This window comes from Notolepis coatsorum, assembly GCF_963971535.1.
Source record: "Notolepis coatsorum genome assembly, chromosome: 15".
NCBI classification, from domain to species: domain Eukaryota; kingdom Metazoa; phylum Chordata; class Actinopteri; order Aulopiformes; family Paralepididae; genus Notolepis; species Notolepis coatsorum.
This window is the reverse complement of record NC_140179.1, coordinates 22,284,878-22,309,059: the sequence shown is the minus strand read 5'-3', so window position 1 is coordinate 22,309,059 and position 24,182 is coordinate 22,284,878. Positions and strand designations below refer to the sequence as shown.

The window sequence follows — 24,182 nt, the reverse complement described above, 5'->3', positions numbered from 1 at the left end:
GTGGTAGTGAAAGGTTAACCGTCTGTTAATATATATTAAAAATAAAATGTATTAAAAATTCAAATGTTGATTTAGAATTCGAATGTCAACATTATGAACGAAGCTTCGAACTATTCGGTACAGCCCTAGCATGTTTTGATATAGTCAATTATCTCACTTTTACTAGGTGACTAACTCAAATATGCCGCCATAAAAAAATATGAAAATGGACATACGGTCAAAGGGCAGCAGAGACAAGTGATACAGGGACACAGCCAGGTAAGGTCTTACAATGGCTTAGAAACAGTGCAGTTCAGCATTCAGTAACCCATACTTTTTGTGAACGTGTTTTTGATACTACATTCTGTTGAAAATTGGCTCAATTGCAAGAAAAATAATAGACAATTATGATATTACATTCTGCTCAGCATAATTTGCATGCAAAATATTGTGGTTCCCTGCTTTAGCCTGTTGACACATTTCTATACTAAATGCTTTTGTAGTCCTGTGTCATACCAAAATGTCCTATAAGTGAATTGTATAGAAACAACTCACCAAAAGTGACTATTGCGCAACTGATTTGACAAAGAAAATCTTTGCCATTTCTCTGGAGTCTGGTTGAACTGGTGGAATAAGACAACGCGGGCTGTAGCTGTAAAGGAATGTGATTTATGTGAATCCACCTTCAAAAACGCTCTCAAAGAGCACATACGGGAGGCTGTCATTCAAAACTGACCCCTGTAAATGTCCAAACCCAACCCCCTCCAATGTACAGTTTCTTCCCCCTCAAATGTATATACTCTCTTCTTAGAAACTGTCTTAGAGTTTCCAACGCCAGGGTCTATGTGATGACAAGCGTTGTACTTTTAAAACAGTACTGTATATTTGTAGATCTAGTATGTCATAAATGTCTGGATGTAACAGTACTGTCTATCTGTATGTCGTGTATGTCATGAATGAATGAATGAAAACTTTATTTAACAGATTGCAGAATGGGTACAATACATTACGGCTCATTATCACAATGGTTAAGGGGATGCAGACCTGAGAAAGACGTTTGTCTTGTTTACTGTACATCAGGGTCCCCCATTTTCAATTCATTTATGACATTTATGACATACACAACATACATGACATCATGACATTTATGGCATAGGGACATACATGACATACAGGTATATAGTACTGTTACATCTGTGACATATACGATATGCAAATATACAGTAATGTTACCCATAGATCCTAACAGAGAATACATATGATTGGGAGGAGACTGTACATTAGGAGGGGGTGGGTGGGAGAAAAAATATACATACGGTGGGCGAATAAATATATACGGTGGGGAGGAGACTGTCATATGTGTTATGATGAATTGAAAATGGGGGACCCTGATGTAAACAAGACGAAAGTCTTTCTCTGGTCTGCATCCCCTTAACAATTGTGTTGTATTGAGCTGTACTGTATTGTACCCATTCTGCAATCTGTTAAAGTTAAAGTTTAAATAAAGTTTTCATTCAATCATTCATTCATTCTGTTTGCCGGGCTATGCTTGGTTGAACCATGGAGCCTGGAGCTTCTTTAGAGACAGCAGCAGGGCAGAGCAGCATCCTCGCCCCCATGTCACCTGTTCTGTCTCAGCGTAACAACAACCAGTGAAAACAGTCTGTGCTGGCTGCTGCGTCACCAGCATCTCAAGAGAATAAGATTCAATAACATCAATATTGGACTGTAGCAACTGGGGAGCTCTCAGGGGGTTCAATCTGTCCCCCCCAGAGCCTGTACGGCTGCAGCATAATAACATTAATAATGACAATGATGAGAAGCTGGCTGGCTGTGTTGTTTATTATAGGCCTATCTCGCGGTTTGATCTCTACATTAATTGAAAATGGGGGACCCTGATGTAAACAAGACGAAAGTCTTTCTCTGGTCTGCATCTCCTTAACAATTGTGTGTATTGAGCCTTACTGTATTGTATGATTGATTGAAAACTGTATTAACAGAATGCAGAATGGGTACAATACAGTACGGCTCAATACACACAATTGTTAAGGGGATGCAGACCAGAGAAAGACGTTTGTCTTGTTTACATCAGGGTACTGGGTAATGTAATGTACCCATTCTGCAATCTGTTAATACAATTTTCAATCAATCAATACAAGATTGTCGCTGGCCACACTATAGCTATAGCTGTGATTCCTGCCTGGACCCACCCACCTGTACAGGTCGATCCCGGTCTGGTTCTTCTGCCAGACCTGTCTGTTCCTCAGCACCTCGTCCACGATCTGCTTGTCCCCGGGGAGCCGGTAGACCGGGAACACGTAGAACCAGCAGAGGACCAGCACGCACAGCGCGGCCCACACCGACAGCTTGCTCCGGTAGCATCGCAACAACATCTTTCTTCTTTCCTCCTCTCGCTGCTTCTGTCTGTCGGCGGCCACGAATCAGAATCACACAATTATTCAAATAGAGACTCTGGCGGTGGTGGACAAAAACAAAAAACGACTCGAACTCAAAAACCGGCCTCTTGTGTGTGTGCGTGTGTGTGTGTCTCTCTCTCTCTCTCTCTCTCTCTCTCTCTCTCTCTCTCTCTCTCTCTCTCTCTCTCTCTCTCTCTCTCTCTCTAATCTATCTAATTCGGCATCCTCCTTTCTCGTCCCAGAAGATGAAGGGTGGAGGTGAAGGAGTGTGACTGCTGGAAACGCCGAGCATCGACCCCCCCCCGTCCCCCCTGAAATCTCTTTTGGTTTTTGGATGCCGACGTCCCGGTGTTTCTTTCTGTTCTGGTGTCTCTGAATAACAACCACAGTGTCTTTAGGCTTGAGGGGGACAGTAGCCAGCGCCTCTCTCTCCGTGCACGGTGCACCGCGGGGCCCGGCTAGTGGTCCGGGGTCTCGGGCTTGGGGTATCCAGCACTCCCGTGCCCGTGGCGCCGGTGCATCACCGTGTCCGTGTCCCTCCTCTGCACCGCTGCTGCTGTTTCCATCTCGATCTGGTCTCTCTCTCAACCTGGTATATTATCGATCCGTTCTTCTCAGTCCAACCGCTGCTGCTGCCGCATCCTTTAAAATTCGGTCCGAAAAGGAGCTCCTCTTTCAGTTTTAGGGTCCCGTTCCCCTCGGACCTGAGTCCTCTCCTCTCCTCTCCCTACTCCCTACTTGTCCTGGCTGCGGGGTCTTGGGGGCCGTGAATCCAATAGTATGCAGCTGCAGAGCCGCAGAGCCAGCGGCGCTCTCAGGGCCGCGCTCTGACGGCCGCGCTGTGAGGGCCGCTCAGCAGCGCCACCCAGGGGTGCAGTCGTAATATCAGAACTGCCTGCCCTGTACCCCTTGCGTGTGCACAGACCAGCTCAAGCAAACCCCCCACAGCCTCCACACAGGGCTTGTATTTTGGTCTTGCACTTCTCTTTCTTTGTTATGCTATGCAAAGACTAGGTGATAAGTGCCGGGTACTTGGCGCACGGCGCGAGTCGCGACAGTAGAGTGAAAGTTGTGAACGCATTTTTGTGTGCGCGCGCGTGCACATCCGTGCGCGCACTTCTGCTCAGCGAACTGCTAGGACGGCGTGGGTGGTCCCACGCATCACTGGCGCCACCCACCCAATGGCTGAATTGGACTGGAGTATTGCACTGTGCGGGCACAGCTGTGAGATCCGTGCGAGGCCAGATGTCTTGAATGAATGCGTTTATTTATTTCGAACATAAATTGAAAATAAATAATAATAAAAAACTAGACAATTCCGCGCGGGGAAATTGTGAAAGTGTGGGTGATGCCTGTGCACCGCCGGCCAACGGGAGAGGGTCTGTATTGTCTCTGTATTGTCTCTTTCCAGAGCAAAACGGTCGGCAAGGCACCTTGGTTGCAGGCTTCAATCTATGTTGTTTAGTCCAGTGTCATGATCCTAGGCCCGGTCCTGGCTGGACTGGGCAGGATGGTAACATTGGGCAGTACCCTCCACCTAACTTTGGGCAATGCCCTCCATCTGACATTGGCCCTCGGCCTGACATTGGTCTCCTACCCTCTAGTGGCCAGACTAGCCTGTTGGTACAGGCGGCCATTTTGCTCTGGTTCCAAATAATAGAATTTGTGTCTAATTGTTTATTATTTTGGGCCACTCCTGTCTATGTGCGATGTCACCCCTTGTTGTGTTGTTGTGTGTCATTGCCGTAGTGTCTAGTTGTTGTTTAGTTTGTCAGTGCCTTTGGTCATTGTGTTGTGATTCTGTGTTGACCAGGTGTTCTTGATTTGTTAATTAGTCTGGGTATTTAGGTGTCTGTCTGTCCTCCCTTCCTTGTGGCGACATACCTCCAGTTACCCCCTGTTCCTATCCACGTCGTGTCGCACCGTTCTCCCTCTAGTAAGTCTTAGTGTTTGTTGTTTTGTATTGTGAAGTTTGTTATGTCGTTTCTGTATGTTCCTTGTAATGCACTGGATTCTACAGTAAACACCCTTCTCCAAGCTTCACTCCTCGCCTCTGCCTCCTCCATTCCTTCCCTTTCTGTATTATTGCATTCTACCTACCCCATCGTGACAGAATGTCGCCACCAACAGTAACGAATGCAGCAGGAAGGGCAAGTGATACCATCACCGTTGTCCTGACCCTGATGGCCGGTGACATGAAGAGTTACTCACTGGCCAAATGGGGGTTCCTACTCCGGAAGATCGACCAGGTCGCCACTGAGAATCCGACACTGCAGACGGCGATGTGGGAGATGGCTGAACATGTTGCTGTCCTCATAGAGAAGCATAAACCGAAGTCTAGGGTAGCTAGCCTGCCGACTGTTCTCAGGCTTACGGTCAGCCTAGATCCTCCCACAGCCGCTGAGGCTGCTCGGATGTCCATCGCCGATCTGTCGTCTACAGCCAACATAGCTCCGACCGTTAGCTTCGTGCCAATAGCTAACCGGTCGTCCCCAGTTAGCACAGCTCCACTTGTTAGTCCCGCCACTATCGATGGCCAGACGTCTCCAGTGGGTACAGCTCCACCCGTTAGCTTTGCTCAGACAGCTAACCAGACGTCCACAGCTAACATAGCTCCACCCGTTAGCTTCATGCCAATAGCTAACCGGTCGTCCCCAGTTAGCACGGCTCCACCTGTTAGTCCCGCCACTATCGATGGCCAGACGTCTCCAGTGGGTACAGATCCACCCGTTAGCTTTGCTCAGACAGCTAACCAGACGTCCACAGCTAACATAGCTCCGCCGGTTAGCTTTGTGTCAATAGCTAACCAGCCACTCCCAGCTAACCTAGCTCCGCCCGTTAGCTTCGTGTCAATAGCTAACCAGCCGTCCCCAGCTAACATAGCTCCACCCGTTAGCTTCGTGCCAATAGCTAACCGGTCGTCCCCAGTTAGCACGGCTCCACCTGTTAGTCCCGCCACTATCGATGGCCAGACGTCTCCAGTGGGTACAGCTCCCCCCGTTAGCTTTGCTCAGACAGCTAACCAGACGTCCACAGCTAACATAGCTCCGCCGGTTAGCTTTGTGTCAATAGCTAACCAGCCACTCCCAGCTAACCTAGCTCCGCCTGTTAGCTTCGTGTCAATAGCTAACCAGCCGTCCCCAGCTAACATAGCTCCGCCCGTTAGCTTCGTTTCAATAGCTAACCGGCCGTTTCCAGCTAGCACAGTCTCCACTGCCAGACTAGGCTCCAGGTTCAGGGTGAGCCTAGTATCTGAGACAGACCAGATGTCTCCAGCTAGCACAGTCTCCACTGCCAGACTAGGCTCCAGGTTCAGGGTGAGCCTAGTACCTGAGACGGACCAGATGTCCCAAGCTAGCCAGGCATTCTCAGCTAGCACAGTTCCCACAGTGAGTCCAGGGCCCACAGTTAGCCTAGCCCCAGAGGCTAGTATGGCTAGTAAGGCCTCCACAGCTGGTCCAGCTTCCACGCCCAGTCCAGCCTCAGCTCTGGGTCCTGGCTCCTCATCCCCGGATCCTACACCACGCCTCGCCGCCGAGACCGATCCAGTCTCCACGCCCTGCCCGGCCTCTCCACCTGGTCCGGCTGCCGTGCCGGCTCCCGGCTCCTCGACGGATCCTGGCTCCTCATCTCCGGATCCTACACCAAGCCTCGCCGCCGAGACCGATCCGGTCTCCACGCCCTGCCCGGCCTCTACACCTGGTCCGGCTGCCGTGCCGGCTCCCGGCTCTTCGACGGATCCTGGCTCCCCGTCTGGTCCAGCTCTGCGCCGTGATCAGCGTCCTGGTCCTCGCCGTGGTCCTCGCCGGGGTCTTCGCCGTGGTCTTCGCCGTGGTCTGCGTGGGATACTGCTCCAGGGGTCGTCGCCGCCGCACCTCCGGTCCGGCTCTCCTGAACCGGCCCCGGGTCCGGCGGCTGGAGGGTCTCTCGCCCGGGATCCTGCTCCAGGGTCCAGCTCCCCTTCCCGGGCTTCTACACCTGTACCCACCCCCCCTCGTCGGGCCTCTCTTCCCAGGTCCAGCCCTCCTCGTCGGGCCTCGGTGCCCGTCCCCACTCCCCCTCGCCGGGCCTCGGTTCTCAGGTTCTGCCCCCCTCCCCGGGTCTCGGTGCCCATCCCCACCCCCCCTCGTCGGACCTCTGTTCCCAGGTCCAGTCCTCCTCCCCGGGCCTCTGTTCCCGTCCCCACCCCCCCTCTCCGGGCATCTGCGCCCGTTTTCAACCCCCCTGGCTGCTATGCCCCTCCTGGGTTTTTCGTTCAGCCTCCTGGTCCCTCTTCTTCGGGTCCTCTCCCTGGGTCCTCTCCGGGGTTCCGGCTTCCTCCCTCACCTGCTTATGGACGTTGTTTTCGGGGGTCTGGAAGCCCCCCGTTGAGGGGGGGGTACTGTCATGATCCTAGGCCCGGTCCTGGCTGGACTGGGCAGGATGGTAACATTGGGCAGTACCCTCCACCTAACTTTGGGCAATGCCCTCCATCTGACATTGGCCCTCGGCCTGACATTGGTCTCCTACCCTCTAGTGGCCAGACTAGCCTGTTGGTACAGGCGGCCATTTTGCTCTGGTTCCAAATAATAGAATTTGTGTCTAATTGTTTATTATTTTGGGCCACTCCTGTCTATGTGTGATGTCACCCCTTGTTGTGTTGTTGTGTGTCATTGCCGTAGTGTCTAGTTGTTGTTTAGTTTGTCAGTGCCTTTGGTCGTTGTGTTGTGATTCTGTGTTGACCAGGTGTTCTTGATTTGTTAATTAGTCTGGGTATTTAGGTGTCTGTCTGTCCTCCCTTCCTTGTGGCGACATACCTCCAGTTACCCCCTGTTCCTATCCACGTCGTGTCGCACCGTTCTCCCTCTAGTAAGTCTTAGTGTTTGTTGTTTTGTATTGTGAAGTTTGTTATGTCGTTTCTGTATGTTCCTTGTAATGCACTGGATTCTACAGTAAACACCCTTCTCCAAGCTTCACTCCTCGCCTCTGCCTCCTCCATTCCTTCCCTTTCTGTATTATTGCATTCTACCTACCCCATCGTGACAGTCCAGTGGTTCTCAACTGGTCTAGCCTCGCGACCCACATTTTTTAACCACTATGATTTATTTCAAAAAAGAAATTGCAGTAATACGCAATCTTTCATGCACTGTTAAAAACATGAAATAAACACAAAAAAGTGCAACTAGGGCTAAAAACCCAATGAAATAAAATAATAATAAATAATATATGCTTCTTAGCAGATTTCTTAGCTTAACATAACAGACCTAAGTTTGGGGAAACTAATGGGATAACTGGGGTTGCAACAAAAGTGCAACTAGGGCTAAACCCAATTAAATAAAATAATAATTATAAATAATTATGCTTCTTAGCAGACTTCTTAGCTTAACATAACAGACCTACAGTACGTTTGGGGGAACTAATGGGATAACTGGGGTTGCAACAAAAGTGCAACTAGGGCTAAAAACACAATGAAATAAAATAATAATAATAAATAATATATCCTTCTTAGCATACTTCTTAGCTTAACATCCCAGGGAACTAATGGGATAACTGGGGATGTTGTTTGCTCCTGACAAGAGTCTCAAAGTCTGGGGTGATGGTAGACAAAGCAACTCTGAGGTCATGCTGGGTGAAGAAACATGGCTTGGTTTCAAAACCAAATTTTCAACAATACTAAACGACATGGCCCCCCTAAGAACCACCAGGGTAAAAAATCGCGCTGAGCCGTGGATGCACTCCGAAATACTGGCCGCTATGAAAACCAGAGACAAAAAATGTTCTGAGTTTCGAAAAAGTCAGTCAAAGCTTACCAAAAGCACGAGCAGTGAACTCCAAGCCCACGTGACTGAACTCAAACTAGAAAGAAACAGACTAAGAAACGACGTAAACTCCATGATCAAAACTGCAAAAAAGAATTTCATCAATGACAAAATTGAGGAAAACAAAAACAAACCACGTGAACTTTGGAAATTACTCAATAATCAACTAGGATGCAGTAAAAAACTTAAAACCAGATTCTCAAACATAAACATAAAAACGGACAACACGCTCATCACAGACAAGCTGGATGTAGCCAATTACTTAAACATTTTCTTCACAAACATAGCCACAACACTGGTAAACAAACTACCCTCCCACTCAGGGCTTTATGGGGTAGAACACATAGTAGCTTACTACAAAAACCTAGGGGTCCGCAAGGACGACTTCAAGCTGGAAATGGTAACAACAGATGAGGTACTCAATAAACTGAGCGCCCTCCATCCTAACAAGGCCACTGGCCATGACAACATCCCCTCCAAATTCCTCAGAGACTCAGCAGCCGCCATCACCCCAGTCATCACACACATAATAAACCTCTCCATAAAACAGGGACACGTCCCCAAGGACTTCAAAATTGCGAGGGTGACCCCTCTGCACAAAAATGGCAGCAAATTAGACCCAGACAACTACCGCCCTGTTTCTATTCTCACCTCCATCTCGAAAGTCATGGAAAAAATAGTCTACGAACAGGTCGAAAAGTACCTAGCGGAAAAAAATCTAATCTACGAATTCCAATCTGGCTTCAGAACATCCCACTCCACTGACACATGCCTTCTCTATTTGAATGACCACATCAAACAAGAGGTGGACGCAGGCAAATACTGCGGCATGGTCATGCTGGACCTACAAAAGGCCTTCGACACTGTCAATCACTCCATTCTGATTGACAAGCTAAAAGCAATTGGTTTTGATAGTCTATCAGTGAGCTGGATGCAATCCTACCTTGAGGGGAGGGAACAGATGGTGGAGGTAAACGGTACCCTATCCCCCCCCCCCTCACAGTGAGCTGTGGTGTTCCACAAGGAAGCATACTAGGACCGCTACTGTTCCTAATTTATGCAAATGACATGTCGTCAGCTTGTGACTGCAACTTGTTCCTGTTTGCGGACGACTCAGCCCTGCTGGTCTCTGACAAGAACAAGTTACAGGTTGAAAAAACCCTCAGCTCGGAACTAGGCAAAATCTGCATATGGCTCGCTGATAACAAACTATCATTACACATGGGCAAAACAGAGTCCATTCTCTTCGGTTCAAATAACAAACTCAGCAAGACCGACGGCTTCTCAGTTACAGTGGGTGACAATATTGTCACAAAGAAAGATGAAATTACCTACCTGGGTTCCATCCTAGAGGCTAATCTCTCCTGTGACAAAATGGCATCCAATGTAATAAAAAAAGTCAACCAACGAACTCGATTCTTGTACCGGATCTCCTCTCTGGTAAACAAGAATACCCTGAAGACTCTGGCAGGAGCACTCATTCAAGGGTACTACGACTATGCTTGCACCTCATGGTACCAAAGCACCTCAAAGGCGCTAAAAACAAAATTACAAACATCTCAAAACAAACTGGTCAGACTACTGCTTGACCTTACTCCTAGAACCCACCTCACCCCTGCCCACTTTGACAACCTAGGATGGCTTAGAGTAGACGACAGAGTACAGCAACTTGCAATGGGCCTGGTCTACAAGATACACTACACGACCAAGGTACCCATGTACATGTCAAAATACTTCCCAAAGGTCAGTGAATACCACGATCACAACACCAGAGGGAGCGCCACAAATCATGTTAAACCCAGATTCGGCTCAAATAAGGGACTAAACACGTTTCGCAATTATGCCACATCAATGTGGAACGCCCTACCCAAAGCTGTAAAGGAATGCGGATCACTACCCACTTTCAAAACCACTCTCAAGGGACACCTACGGGAGACTGCAATTCAAAACTGGACCCTGTAAATGTCCTAACCCAACCCCCTCCAATGTACAGTCATTTACCTAGTATGGTTTTGTCAATAGTCCAATGTACAATTTTGCTTGTTTGTACAGTGTCTCCCCCCCCCCTCAATGTACAGTTTTGCTTGTTTATACAGTGTTTCTCCCCCCCCCAACCACCTCCAATGTAAATTACCCAGTATGGTTGTCAATATCCCAATGTACCCAACCCCCCCCCACACAACCCCACCCAACCTCCTCCAATGTACAGTTTCTACGTCAAATGTATATACTCCCTTTTCTTGACTCCTTCTGTATCACAAACAGTACTGTATTTGCAAATCTGGTATGTCATAAATGTATTGACTATCTGTATGTCATGTATGTCATATATGTCCTGATGAATTGAAAATGGGGGACCCTGATGTAAACAAGACGAAAGTCTTTCTCTGGTCTGCATCCCCTGGGTCTGTGTAATACACTGTGTAACTGGGTGCTGGACTTCCTCACAAACCGCACACAAGCCGTCAGACTGGGCAACTACACCTCGTCCACCCTGTCTCTCAGCACCGGCGCCCCGCAGGGTTGCGTACTCAGCCCACTACTGTACACCCTGCTCACACATGACTGTTCCCCCTCCTACCCCTCCAATTACATCATCAAGTTCGCAGACGATACCACAGTTGTGGGTCTCATAACAAACAACAATGAGTCTGCCTACAGGAGGGAGGTGGAGGACCTTATAGTCTGGTGTGATAATAACAACCTGGCGCTCAATATAAAGAAAACAAGAGAGATTATAGTGGATTTTAGAAGATCAAGGCCTGACCACTCCCCTCTGCTCATCAACAACGAAGTAGTGGAGAGGGTCACTGAGTTCAAGTTCCTGGGTCTCAGTGTGAGTGAGACCCTGTCTTGGAGCACCAACACCGCCTCAGTGATCGGAAAAGCTCAGCAACGCCTATACTACCTAAGGAAGCTGAAGCAGGCTGGCCTGCCACGAAATCTCCTTGTCAACTTTTACCATTGTGCGGTTGAGAGTGTGCTGACCTACGGTGTGTCTGTGTGGTTCTCCAGCTGCACAAAGGCAGAGCAAGAGGCTCTACAGAGGGTGGTGAAGGCGGCAGGCAGGATCATCGGGACTCCTCTACCAAACATCACCTCCGTCTTCACCTCCCGCTGCCTCCACCGCTCCAAATGTATCATCAAGGACCAGTCGCACCCAGCACATCACCTCTTTCAGCTCCTTCCCTCAGGGAGGAGATACCGGTCAATACATGCTAAGAGTACACGATTTAAGAACAGCTTTTTCCCCCAAGCAGTTAGACTGTTAAACACTCATTGACTGTCCCCTCACGTGCACCATGCACTTACCACTGCACTTGATAATCTCTGATTACCACCCATTATGCACTTTATTATTTAAAATATTCTGTTATGTACAGTGTTATGTGTTATGTGTTCATGTATGTATTATGTACTACGGTCTGTGGGAGCTCCCCTGAAATTTCGTTGTATACTGTGCAATGACAATTAAAAGTCTATTCTATTCTTAACAATTGTGTGTATTGAGCTGTACTGTATTGTACCCATTCTGCAATCTGTTAATAAAGTTTTCAATCAATCAATGCTCAATGTCCAATCTGTTCCTCTGCTCTGTCTTCAGCTGGACCAGAGCTGAGAAGCCACTTTCACAAAGATAGGTAGTGCAAAAAAAAAAAGTATATACAAATAAATTATATATTTAAGCATTACATCACGCGCAGGAGTGGCCCCCTAGGCATGGTTTATTGTTCACAAATCACGACTGCAAGTGGTGTAAAGCTTTTATACAACTGCCACATTCATCCAACCTTATTTCTATACAATAAACACACATTAATCGAAGATTTATTGAAAAAACCATCCGCCAGAAAAAGTAGTTCCCACAACTACAAAAAAGACAATTTGCCTCCATGTGGAAGCAGATCGGAAGTGCATCCAACCAACTAACACATCCAACTGTGTATTATTGGAATGATTGAGAGAAGTTGCCTCATGTGGAAGCAGCTTGAAGTGCATCCAACCAACTAACACATCCAACTGTGTATTATTGGAATGATTGATTGAAAATGTTATTACCAGATGCAGAATGGGTACAATACAGTACGGCTCAATACACACAATTGTTAAGGGAATGCAGACCTACTTTCCATAGAACTTCATTCTTAGATGCTTCTATAGAAAGTAGGTAAAACAAATTAAAACGTTTTCTTTGCCCTATAGGAAAAAAACGTTTTCTTCGCCCTATTTTTTAATTTATTTTTTTAAACCTACTGTAGAGGGCCTAAACTTAACCAGTTGGAAACCAAGCGTACAGTAATAAAATTAGCAATCAATCAATCAATCAACTCAATAGGCCATGCTCACTTAGAACAGCGCAGCACCCAGCTCTCTCTCAGTCTGACCCGCGTTGCAGACAGGAGTGTGTGTGTGTGTGTGTGTGTGCGCGCGTGTGTGTGCGTGTGTGTGTGTGTGTGTGGGGGGGGGGGGGTGTGTGTGGCGGTGGGTGGAGACTAGAGCTAGCGCTGACAGTCAGAGAGAAGGAAAAAGGAAAAAAAAATGCAAATTAATCAATCAATCAAATCGCGATTTTTCTTTTGTTCTAGAATGACTCAAGACCCATCAATTACATCATCCAACATTGTTTAAAGGACTAACACATTCGCAGTGACAGAATCGCTTCATATTTAGTCGTTATGGCGCTATCAACATATCCATTTGTTGTCCGCGATCTTGTTTTCTCCCGGAGTGAGCCGGCGGAGTGATATGTGATTCGGTTGTGGGCGGGTCCTGAGCCCAGGACCGTGGATTGTTGCCAATAAAGACGTGTAAATGGACTGTTTCAGCCAATCAGAATCGAGAAATTTGCATGCCGTTGTATAAATATATATATATTTTTTACACACACATCCGGGACGCGTGCATATTAAAGGCAACCAACTTGTGTTCAGCTTTTCTCTGATTGGCCATGACCCCACGCCGCTAGCCCGCCCCCTTTTGCCGCGAGCGCGGCAGGAACCTTCAAGTTCCCTGGTGCAAAATAAATCTGGTAGTTGGTTTATGACGTTAATTAATAATAAACACTGTTAGGACTCTTAATAATAAACACTGTTAGGACTATCTGACTCTTAATAATAAACACTGTTATATTTCGTATGGCATCGCTCCCGCTCTGAGCCTTACGAGATACTCTATATCGCCTGTGATACCTAATGTATCTCCCACGAACAAAAACACATGCACCCCACCTGTATGGGGCCCCGCCCCTTATGGTGGCACCACCCATATAATCATGACTCTGGTCATGACACACCCTTCCTCTATTTTCGTCCCAGCGCACTGGATGCTTGCACCATGCGAGCTAGCGGAATGTAAAAGATTAAGGAAGATTAATAATGTTGGAAGCTTACCGGAGGTTGCTGGCCCCTGGCATCTTCGACGCATGTTTTCGGCGACACGACGGGCCTGTGATGTTCCTCGTTTGATGACTGCACATCGAGGTTCAGCTGTACAAGGCTGGCTGTCGGGCCAGCTTGTACTCAGGTAGGCCCTGTGTCTTCAGGCATGGGTATTAGTGTTAGTAATGCTGGTTTGTGTTGTTAACACAACCTTGTTGTGTGTTGGCGCCAGGGGCAAGATGGTTTGGTGAACGTTCTCTGCAGGGAACGGTTTCCAAGCTGTCTTGGGCGTGCTGCTAAAACATCTAAAGCTATGCTAACATGCTATCGCTACTGCCGCATGCTATCACTACTGCTAATTGCTATGCTGTTTTAATGTCTCCGCCGTGAGATGTTGTCACTCTCCCGCCTCTTGCCCGGTTCATCAATGAAGGTCAGTCGGTAGCTGTTGTGGGGTTTTGAGTTCTATTTACCTTTTTCGGGTAAATGGGTTGACAACGGGGTAGGTCGTGGCTAGGTTCTAGCCAGGTATTACCTTGTGTTCCGGCGGGGTTTGTTGAACGGTGTTCCCATCTGGGTTGGCGTCGGGTAGTGGGGCTATGGGTCCAGCCGACATGGTAAACATGTTGCGTGTCTGTGCACAGGCAATTGTTGTCTTGGGTTCCACATTGCCTGGCGTTAGGCTGCAGTAGTATAAGGGCAGGGCCGCTTGGGAGAAATGTGAGGCCCTGTGCGTTTTTAGACGCGAGGCCCCCCATCTCCTGGGGCGGCCCTGTGTAGGGGGCTATTGTTTCATTTTGTCACTCTGCTATGAGAAGGTCTGTCTTGCTACAGCTTTCTCTCCTCTCAAACCATTCATACTGACGGTCAATCGGTATACTGGGGGAGTAGTGCGGGGGGGGGGCTTTGTTTACCTTTTTTGGTAAATGGGCTAAACTAGGGCTGGTGTTCTGTTGTGAATATTTTGAATGAAGACGGGTCTGGTCCGTCTCCCCTTAAACTTTGTGTGTATGGGTTTGCTCATTCTACAGTTTTTGTGGTTTAGCTCTTTTTATTCATTTAACCTTTTCATGGTCCACACCACAGTGGAGGGTGCTGTTTGCAATCACCACTGGTGCTCCATGTTAACGTCAGTCCTTTGTTTTTGATATATTGAAACAATGCCCCGCCCGGCCGACACCATGGGTCGGCCTGGCGAGATGGTGTCTGGTGGAGGGGCCTTGAGGGCCGGCCGACGTCGACACATCGCGCACGGTGTTGGTAAACCACTCCGTCGAGGATGTTGACGTTATTAGCTTTGACCCAGCCGCAAGCTATAACCGCTCAGGGTTCCCCTCTCCGCAGGGGATTTTGGTCTTCTGCTGGAGCGCGGGCGGTATTGTCCTAGGCCCTACACCGCCTCACACCGCGCAGCCAGAAGAAGAGAGAGCACGGCCTCGTCAGCGGCGATGACGGGGCCCTCGACAGGCGGCCATGTTTCCCCCGCCAGTGGTGCCCTGGTTGGAGAATCGACAGGGTATCGCGAGGCCGACAGTCTTGGCGGCCGAGGGATCGGCCATTTTGGGTGATTTCGGTGTTGGTAAACCACTCCGTCGTCATTTTGCCGCGAGCAGCCCGCTCCCCGTTCAATCCTCTCTCTGGTATCCCCAGAGGCGGGGCTCTGAGCATTCTCCTTTGGCTGCGGGCCGCGAACCTTCATTGAAGCGTATGCGGCCCCATTCTTCGCTTCTCATGGAGACAGGGGCTGACACCCAGTTGATGGCTGAGCCTGGGTCTGTCCGTGAGAATGTTGTGCTGTCAAGCGGCTCCCACACCTTGAACTGTGTTGGTTGAGCCTGGTGTTACGTCTGTCAACTTAAGTGTTGTCAGCAGGGGGGCTCGAAACCTTTTGAGGCACACAGTGCGGGCTTCCCCGGCCTCGCCTTCGCCAGGCCAGGTATCATGTTGGTGCTCCCACTCCTGGAATATTGGCAAGTGGTCGCAGCTCACATGGTTTGGGGTGGTAGTGATATCACTGCAGGGCTACGGTGTGTAGGAACCCATGGGGGCCTTACACCTTGCATGTCCGGCTGCGGAACAACTCCTTCAGCATGTTCTGGAGGGGTGTTCAGTGGGGGGGCTTTTTTGATCGGAAGCCCCCCGTATCAGACAGGCCCTTTTCTGTCGGGGTTCCCCCTTGGGTGCGATTGCCTCGTGGGTGGTGTCAGGGTCAGGTGTTCCGACACGGAACGCGCTCCTCGCACGATTCCAGGGTTGTCTTCGCACAGCGGGGGGGACCGGGCCAACTATCTACAGTTCCTGGCGGACCTGCGCCACGTGACGGCGGGTGCGTTGGGAGTGTCGTCACATATGACTACGGCAGTACCATATGTCGAGGTAGATGGAGAGAATGGTGAGGCGGGGACTTGTGTTTACACAACCCCACCCGTTTTCAGGTTTGGTACAGACCCTGTTGTCGGGGTCTCCAGCAGGGACAGCTCTGGTCGACGAGATCCAATCTCTGTGGACGAAGCAAGCCATCGTCGTGGCGTTCTCCTCCCGGTGTTCTCTGCCCGAGAAGTCGGGAGGGAGGGGTGTAAGACCCAGGCTGGACCTGTCCCATGGGAAGGTTCAGCATTTTTTGGATCGTCTCCTACCTGTTGAACACTGTCAGGTGGGGGTCTGGTTCTCCTCCATAGACCTGTAGGATGCGTATGCGCATCCCCGATCTTCCATCCTAGGGCTTACCTACGCTTCCTTTGCAGGGTTAGCGTATGAGTACCAGAGGCTGCCGTTCGGTTTTCTCTGGCTCCCCGCATCTTCACCAAGTGCGTGGAGGCCGCACTGGGGCCTCTGCGTCATCCGGGGTTACGGAGTGTTCTGCCCTGATGACGTTCTGGTCCTTCGCGGTCAAGGTGGATCGTCAGGTCTCGTACCAGGCAGGTCTCTACCAGCCTGGGGTTGCTGTAGACTGGATGTAGAGTATTCCTCTTCCCAGTCAACGGTTGGAGGGCTATGGGCATCCATCTCGGAGCGTGTTGTCAACACGCTCGGGAGGTTCCGTCCTAGGACGGTTACGGCGCTGTCTCACGTCGCGTTTTCACCGACGCCTCCCTCGCTGGTGATGCGTCGGGCCAACGCAGTAGGGGGCAGCTGGCAAACCATGCTGCCCGGTCTGCGCTACGTTCAATGTGTTGGTGTTGAAAGCGGTCCTTCTGGTCCACAAATGGTGTTGATCAGGACGGACGATACGACGTCAGTGTCGTGTATCGACAGACAGGGAGGAGTACGCTCCCCCTGTCTGCACCAGGCGGCGGGCGGCTGGCTATGGGCGTCCTCCATCTGCGCGGCCTAAGGGCTCCCCACATCCCCGGCAGGGAGAATGTGGGTGCAGGTGTACTGTCGCGGGGCGGCCCTCATCCTGACGGGTGAGGATTGCGTCTGGACATGGCCAGGCAGGTCTGGGACCGATGCCGTGCCGCCAGGGATTCTTCCCCATACATCTGTTAGGTCAGTTGTTGGGACGGGTACGTTGAGGGGTGCAGGTTCTTGATCCTGATGGTGTTACCATCTGGAATGCGCATGCTCCCTCCACTGTCGCGCTTACGGCGTTAAGCCGGTGCAACGCTCCTTGGCTCCGACTTGGGATCTTCAATTGGTCCTCGGTCGGTTGTCCTTGGCCCCGTTTGAGCCGCTCGAGCGGGCGCCGTTGGGACAGCTGTCCTTCAGGACCGCGTTCCTTCTGGCTGTCACTTCCGCTAAACGCGTAGGTGAGCTCTGTGCTCTCTCGGTACGTCCAGAGTGCCTGTCTTTTCGGACCGATTGCGGTGTCACTCTGCGACCTAATCCTGCTTTCGTGCCTGAGAATATCCGGAGTTCCGCTCCCGGGATATTGTGGTTCAGGCGTTTCGTCCTCCTCCTCACACTGGTGAGTTAGATGCGGGCCTTCACCTGTCATGTCCAGTCCGTGCTTGGGGATTTACCTCAGCCGTACTCAGGATTTCAGGGTTACCGACCAGCTTTTTGTCTGTTACGGTGGGGCTCGTGCTGGTAAGGCACTGTCGGAGCAGCGCCTGTCCCATTGGTTGTGCGAGGGTGTTACCCTCTGCTACACGCTGGCTGGGCAGGATCCCCCTGGGGGCGTCAGGGCGCACTCCACTCGTGGGGTGGCTGCCTCTGCCGCTCTCCTGGGTGGGGCCTCGGTGGAGGACATCTGTGCTGCAGCTTCATGGTCCTCCCCGGGCTCCTTTGTAAGGTTTTACCTCATGGACATGACCGGGGGTTCTGTCTCCCAGGCGGTTCTGGGGTCTGTGGCCTTTCCTGCTTCCCGTCCTTTGGTCGGGTAGCGGGAGTGTATGGGTATGGGCCGCAGTGTGTTGAGTCACACGTGGTTCCGCCTGTACGGTGTGTTCAAGGGGTTCTGGCTCCCTCTTGTTCGCATTCAGGTGGAGTTGACTGCGCCCCCCCTTCGTTAGGAAGGATGGGGTGACAGGGCTCCCCGCACCCCTTGATGTGGGCTTACGGGTCCTCAGGGGGTACATCTGTCGGGTCTCGCACCCGCTCTTCCCCATTATCTCGTAAGGCTCAGAGCGGGAGCGATGCCATACGAAATATAACGATAGGTTATGTAGATAACCTAGTTATATTAGTATAGGCTAAGCTCCCGCTCTGCGCGCCCTGAGTTCCCTCTTGAGGGATCTTTTCCTGGGACGGGTTTTTGGCGAGGAAGGGTGTGTCATGACCAGAGTCATGATTATATGGGTGGTGCCACCATAAGGGGCGGGGCCCCATACAGGTGGGGTGCATGTGTTTTTGTTCGTGGGAGATACATTAGGTATCACAGGCGATATAGAGTATCTCGTAAGGCTCAGAGCGGGAGCTTAGCCTATACTAATATAACTAGGTTATCTACATAACCTATCGTTAGGACTATCTGACTCTTACTAATAAACACTGTTAGGACTATAAACACTGTTAGGACTATCTGACTCTTAATAATAAACACTGTTAGGACTATCTCGATTCACGCGTCACTACTGTAACTAGAAACTCTGGGTGTCACTGTACATCAGTGTGGAGGCTGAAGGCCTCTACATGCTACAGCAACTTCAAAGCAACTGCACCACAACATCGACAAAGCAAAGGTGTTGCAGACACTCTGCCTTTATGCTTCTGCAACATCGACGTACAGTCTATGTAACATTGTACCCCGTATGTAGCTAGGTTCCCTAGATAGATGACACTTCCCTTCTCAACCAACCAGGGGTGTAAAAAGTACCCAGAAATTATACTTAAGTGAAAGTATGGGTACCGTCTCAAAATATGACTCAAGTAAAAGTCAAAGTATCTGGCTAAAAACACACTTGAGTAAAACTAAAAAAGTCCTACTTTTAAATGTACTTAAGTACTAAAAAGTAAAAGTAAAATTTTCTTTTTAAAGGGATAGACCAGGGGTCTCAAACTCATTCCATCGTGGGCCAAGTTTTCATTTTAACTATACATTGCACCAGGTGAGTTAGTTGAAGAGGTGAGCCAATTAGTGAAATCATCAGCTGGTGTTTAGGCAAGGTTGGAATGAAACCAAGCATACACTCTGCCCACAATGAGATAGACAATGCTGAAATGAAAGAACAGAGGACACTTTTTTTGCATTACAATTATTTAATGCACTTCTCCATTGAAGGTAAACTAACATGGACGGCATTCACATCACAGCATGAATAATATCACAATATTAAAAACAGAATGGTGTATCCTGAATAATATCACAATATTAACCACAGCATACTGGATTATCCGGAATAATAGCACAATATTAAAGGCAGAATACTGGAGTACCCTGAATAATATCACAATATTAAAGACAGAATACTGGAGTAAACAGTATTCTGGAGTGTCCTCCCTCAAATCATATGATCTTACATCATCGACAAAGGTCGTTGGGCTTTTGACAAGGCCCCCCTGGTCCTGATGACCTGGCTTTAATGTTCTGGGTTATGTCATCGTGTCCTGCTTTTGTACACATTCTACCTTGAATATTGTTTGATGAAGATAAACACAACCTTTACCACAGAGGTCTGTTAATGTTAATTGTTACAGAGCTCGAAGGGAAGCTGATATCACTGATTTGTAGATCAATAGTAATTATGTAATTATGATCTTATGGTATAGAAACTATACATTTTCTACTACAGTACCCTGAATAATATCACAATATTAACCACAGCATAATGCGGATCTGACTGTCTATTCTTCTGATAGCAGGTGTTTAATCAAAGATCCCCTCTTTCTAGTGTTGCACAAGGACCAATCAGCATATGGGCGGGTTCATTTTCCATTGATGGGGATTTGATTGGCTGTTTACCTACGGTCACAGGATTAATAACGTTAACGTTAGTTCGGCCAGATAAACAATTTAAATATACTAATTAAAATGGTTGGACCTGTGAGATTTGTACTTTGTAGGTCTGCATTTTAAATGTAAGGAGTAAAAAGTATGTTTTTTTCTCTGAAATGTGATAGAGTAAAAGTACAAAGTATACAAACCTAATAATACTAGAGTAAAGTACAAATCTCCCAAAACAGTACTTAAGTATTGTAACGAAGTACAATTACTCAAGTACTTTACACCCCTGCAACCAACCCATTGATAATAAGCTCACTCAAAATGTCATCCCCTTAACAATTGTGTGTATTGAGCCGTACTGTATATTGTACCCATTCTGCAATCTGTTAATAACGTTTTCAATCAATCAATCAATCAATCAAGGGGGTAGGAATACATACGTTTACACTTCATCCTCCTACTCCTGCTTGTTTGTTTTTTAATCTGTTTATTACTTGTTTTTTATTATTATTTATTTTCAATTTATGTTCGAAATAAATAAACGCATTAATTCAAGATATTGTGTGAGCAAAAGTATAGTTAATTTACTCATACAGGATGTACATCCTCTGGCCACGCGCAGATCTCACAGCTGTGCCTGCACAGTGCAATACTCCTATTCAGCCATTGGGTGGGTGGCGCTGCTGAGCGGCCCTCACAGTGCGGCCGTCAGAGCGCGGCCCTGAGAGCGCCGCTGGCTCTGCGGCTCTGCAGCTGCATGCTTCCCCGTGAATCTCTCTCTCTCTCTCTCTCTCTCTCTCTCTCTCTCTCTCTCTCTCTCTCTCTCTCTCTCTCTCTCTCTCTCTCTCTCTCTCTCTCTCTCTCTCTCTCTCTCTCTCTCTCTCTCTCTCTCTCTCTCTCTCTCTCTCTCTCTCCACCTCCCCCACTCCACCCTCCTCCTCCTCCTCCTCCTCCTCCTCCTCCTCCTCCTCCTCCTCCTCCTCCTCCTCCTCCTCCTCCTCCTCCTCCTCCTCCTCCTCTTCTCTGTCAAACTGAGACAAAGTGCTTCTTGTGTTGCTTGAATGTGGCGCAGATATGGTGAGCGTTGCTGCCCTCCTATGGGTCAGCTTTGCATTAAACTAAAGGAACGGTTTCTCGGCTTTGCATTAAAGAGCCACACCCTCTCTCCGTTTATGAGATGATTTGCTCTTTGTTTTTGCACATTTTATAGACTGTTTCACTGTGATTCTGTCGCTAGGGAACAGTTTGGACTCTCGGTTTGTATTTCCTGTCGGTTATATTTGCGTCAGCAAACATAGAAACCGTGTTGTCACTTTGAACCCGTCTATATTAGCTAAATAGCCAAATGTTAAGGTGCCAAATTGCCAATACACAGCTCATATTCTACCATACAACATTATTCTATTATATTGTACACAACACCCCCCTTAATCCATTCTGTTTTACATTCCCTTATTAATGCGCCTACTCTATTCTATTCACCATCGTTTTCTGTTCTGCACGTTTTTTTTTATTGTATTTAATTTTGTTTGTTTTATGTTGAACCCCACAAATAAAAAAATCACAGACAAAAATCCCACCATCTATTTCATAGTGGAAAGACGTGGAGCTCTGCTGACCTCTTGTGGACATAGTAAGACATACACTTTGACGAGACTGCAGTTGCTGCTTTTCCAAAAGGAATGTAAAGGGGGAGACAGATTCACTGGCTGCATACATGGAATAATGGTGTGTGTGTGCGTGCGTGTGTGTGCGTGTGTGTGTGCGTGTGCGGGTGTATGTGTGCGTGTGTGTGTGTATCCACGTTTGTCATTATTTGCACGGATACAAAAATATACTTGTACTTTTGTATCAATTAATGTCACAGATACCAATAATTGAGTATCATACTTGTTGTAGTAGTAGTTTATTCAGTCATCACACAATACAATATGCACAATCATTCAACAATCTTTGATTTGGCAGTGACTGAAAAGGTACAGACTGAATAAACAGTGGATTTGTGTGGTCATAGTAACCAGCCTCATAAAGGCTCTGAATGGCCCGCTTTTGCAGTAAGACTATTGGATTTACAGTCTTTTTAAATGTCGACCCCCATACTTCCACACAGTAAGATATGTAAGGAAGTATAAGTGAGCAGTAAATGATGTGCAAGGCTTTATAGTTTAATAAATCCTTACCAGCGCCCCCAAGGAACTTCCTGTTCACCCTCTACACCTCTGACTTCTGCCACAACTCGAGCGGGTGCCACCTACCTACCTAGTTCTCTGACGACTCCTCCATCGTAAGCTACATCACCGACGACCATGAGGAGGAGTATAGAGCCCTGATGGAGAGCTTTGTGGGGTGGAGCGACAGTAACCACTTCCAACTCAACACCAGTAAAACCAAGGAGCTGGTGGTGGACTTCCAGAGGGGCAAGAAGAGGCCCCCCCCGATTCCCATCACCATCCGCGGGGATGAGGTGGAGGTGGTGGAGTCATATAAGTTCCTTGGGCCCAGGCCCGGACGGGCCATCGAGAGCACCGGGAGTTTTCCCGGTGGCCTGGCCTGTGCTGATAAAAAAAATATTGAATTTTTAAATTAGTTTTTGCAGTCAGGCCACATAACTTAGAAGCAGGCCAGGCCAGTGTTTCTAGTTGCGGTGACGCGGTAGTTAGATAGCCTAAGTGGGGAACAACCAGGAGATCACTGTGCCAATCAATCAATCTAATTTAATTGTATAGCACATTTAGACATGACACTTGTCAACCAAAGTGCTTCACAGTAAGTCGCATAGCTAAAAAAAAAAAAAAAATAAGTGCTCCTAAAGTATAAGAAACAGACAGAGTACAGAGAGTAAACAGACAGAGAGTAACGCAGTCTAAACAGCCATAACTCTTTTATTCAACTTCAGCCCTGAGCATAACCATTTTTTTTAGATGTTTTTTTTTGTAATGTCAGATAAAAAATGAAATACTCCCACTTTTCTGAAAAACTAAAAATCCATCAAAATCAGTGTTGTTGCTAATCATTGACACATGCTAGCCTGTAATAACCCCCCCAGAAAAATCCACTTTGCATTTGATATATTGAAGATATTTCATTTTTTGTGTGTTTTTTTAACATAAATTTGTGATGTCTAACTTGCCTGCCATTACGTAGCGTTCTGAAAAGCGAAACTGAAACTGAAAACTGAAACGAAAACCGGGCCTAGTGTAACCGCAGTATAGTAATAGTAATAGTAATAAACACTGTTAGGACTATCTGACTCTTAATAATAAACACTGTTAGGACTATCTGACTCTTAATAATAAACACTGTTAGAACTATCTGACTCTTAATATGTTAGGACTATCTGACTCTTAAACACTGTTAGAACTATCTGACTCTTAATAATAAACACTGTTAGGACTAGATCAGTAAGGAGGAAGTGAGGGCAGCTTTGAAGAGGATGAAGAGTGGGAAGGCGGTCGGCCCAGATGACATAGCCTGGAGATGCCTATAGGAGAGATGGCAGTGGTTTTTCTGACAAGATTGTTTAACAACATCTTGGAAAATGAGAAAATGCCAGAGGAGTGGAGGCAAAGTGTGCTAGTGCCGATTTTTAAGAATAAGGGAGACGCACAGAGTTGCAGCAACTACAGGGGAATAAAGCTGATTAGCCACAGTATGAAATGGGAAAGGATAGTAGAGGCTACACTGTAAAAAATAAATGTTTTTTCATGGGAAATTCACTGTATTATTTTACCGATTACTTTTGTTTTTCTACTTTAACACTTTGAGTGCCAGCGACGTGTTATGTCGTCTTTTCATGCCCCCCCGTTGAGTGCAGACGATGCGAATTGTCGTTTTTTATTTATTAGCGATCTAAATTCATATTTCATCAACCAAGTCTCCCGTTGGTACAGCAGCCCCTCTAGGAGCTCCGATGGGAAAATACCGCCCCCTATCGTCTATCCCTGTGTAACTGCAGGCCATTCTATTATACTGGTGGATCTGTGGAGGGGGAGCCTCCTCGCTCCACTATGCTGGCGAGGGATCTGATGAACAGGGAAATGATCGCGAGATGGAAAGCAGCCTGGAATATATATTTACAGCAGCCAATAATCAATCAATAAACGCGATCGATATTTGGAATGGCGATCAGGAATTGGAATAATCTTTTTGGAGAACATCTGATCTAAGGTAAGGAGTCTATGTTACCAGTTTTAGGATAATCAGAGCTGTATTCACTGAGATAACAGCGTGTCCCGTATGTGTATATGTGTGTGTGTGTGCTGTTGAGGAAATGAGAGAATCGATT

The 24,182-nt window shown here is 47.9% G+C and overlaps 1 protein-coding gene across 1 annotated transcript in view; it reads right to left on the bottom strand.

Annotated features, from left to right (window-relative positions):
* st8sia1 (ST8 alpha-N-acetyl-neuraminide alpha-2,8-sialyltransferase 1) overlaps nt 1-2,494 on the bottom strand; it is a gene marked incomplete at its 3' end in the record, with an annotated part of 53,249 nt that extends 50,755 nt beyond the window's left edge. Inside the window, exon 1 of the mRNA XM_084330927.1 lies at nt 2,194-2,494. Coding sequence (XP_084187053.1) covers nt 2,194-2,372 — 179 coding nt within the window. The 5' untranslated portion in view covers nt 2,373-2,494. The remainder of the gene's footprint in view (nt 1-2,193) is intronic.
* Between the last annotated feature and the right edge of the window lie 21,688 nt (nt 2,495-24,182).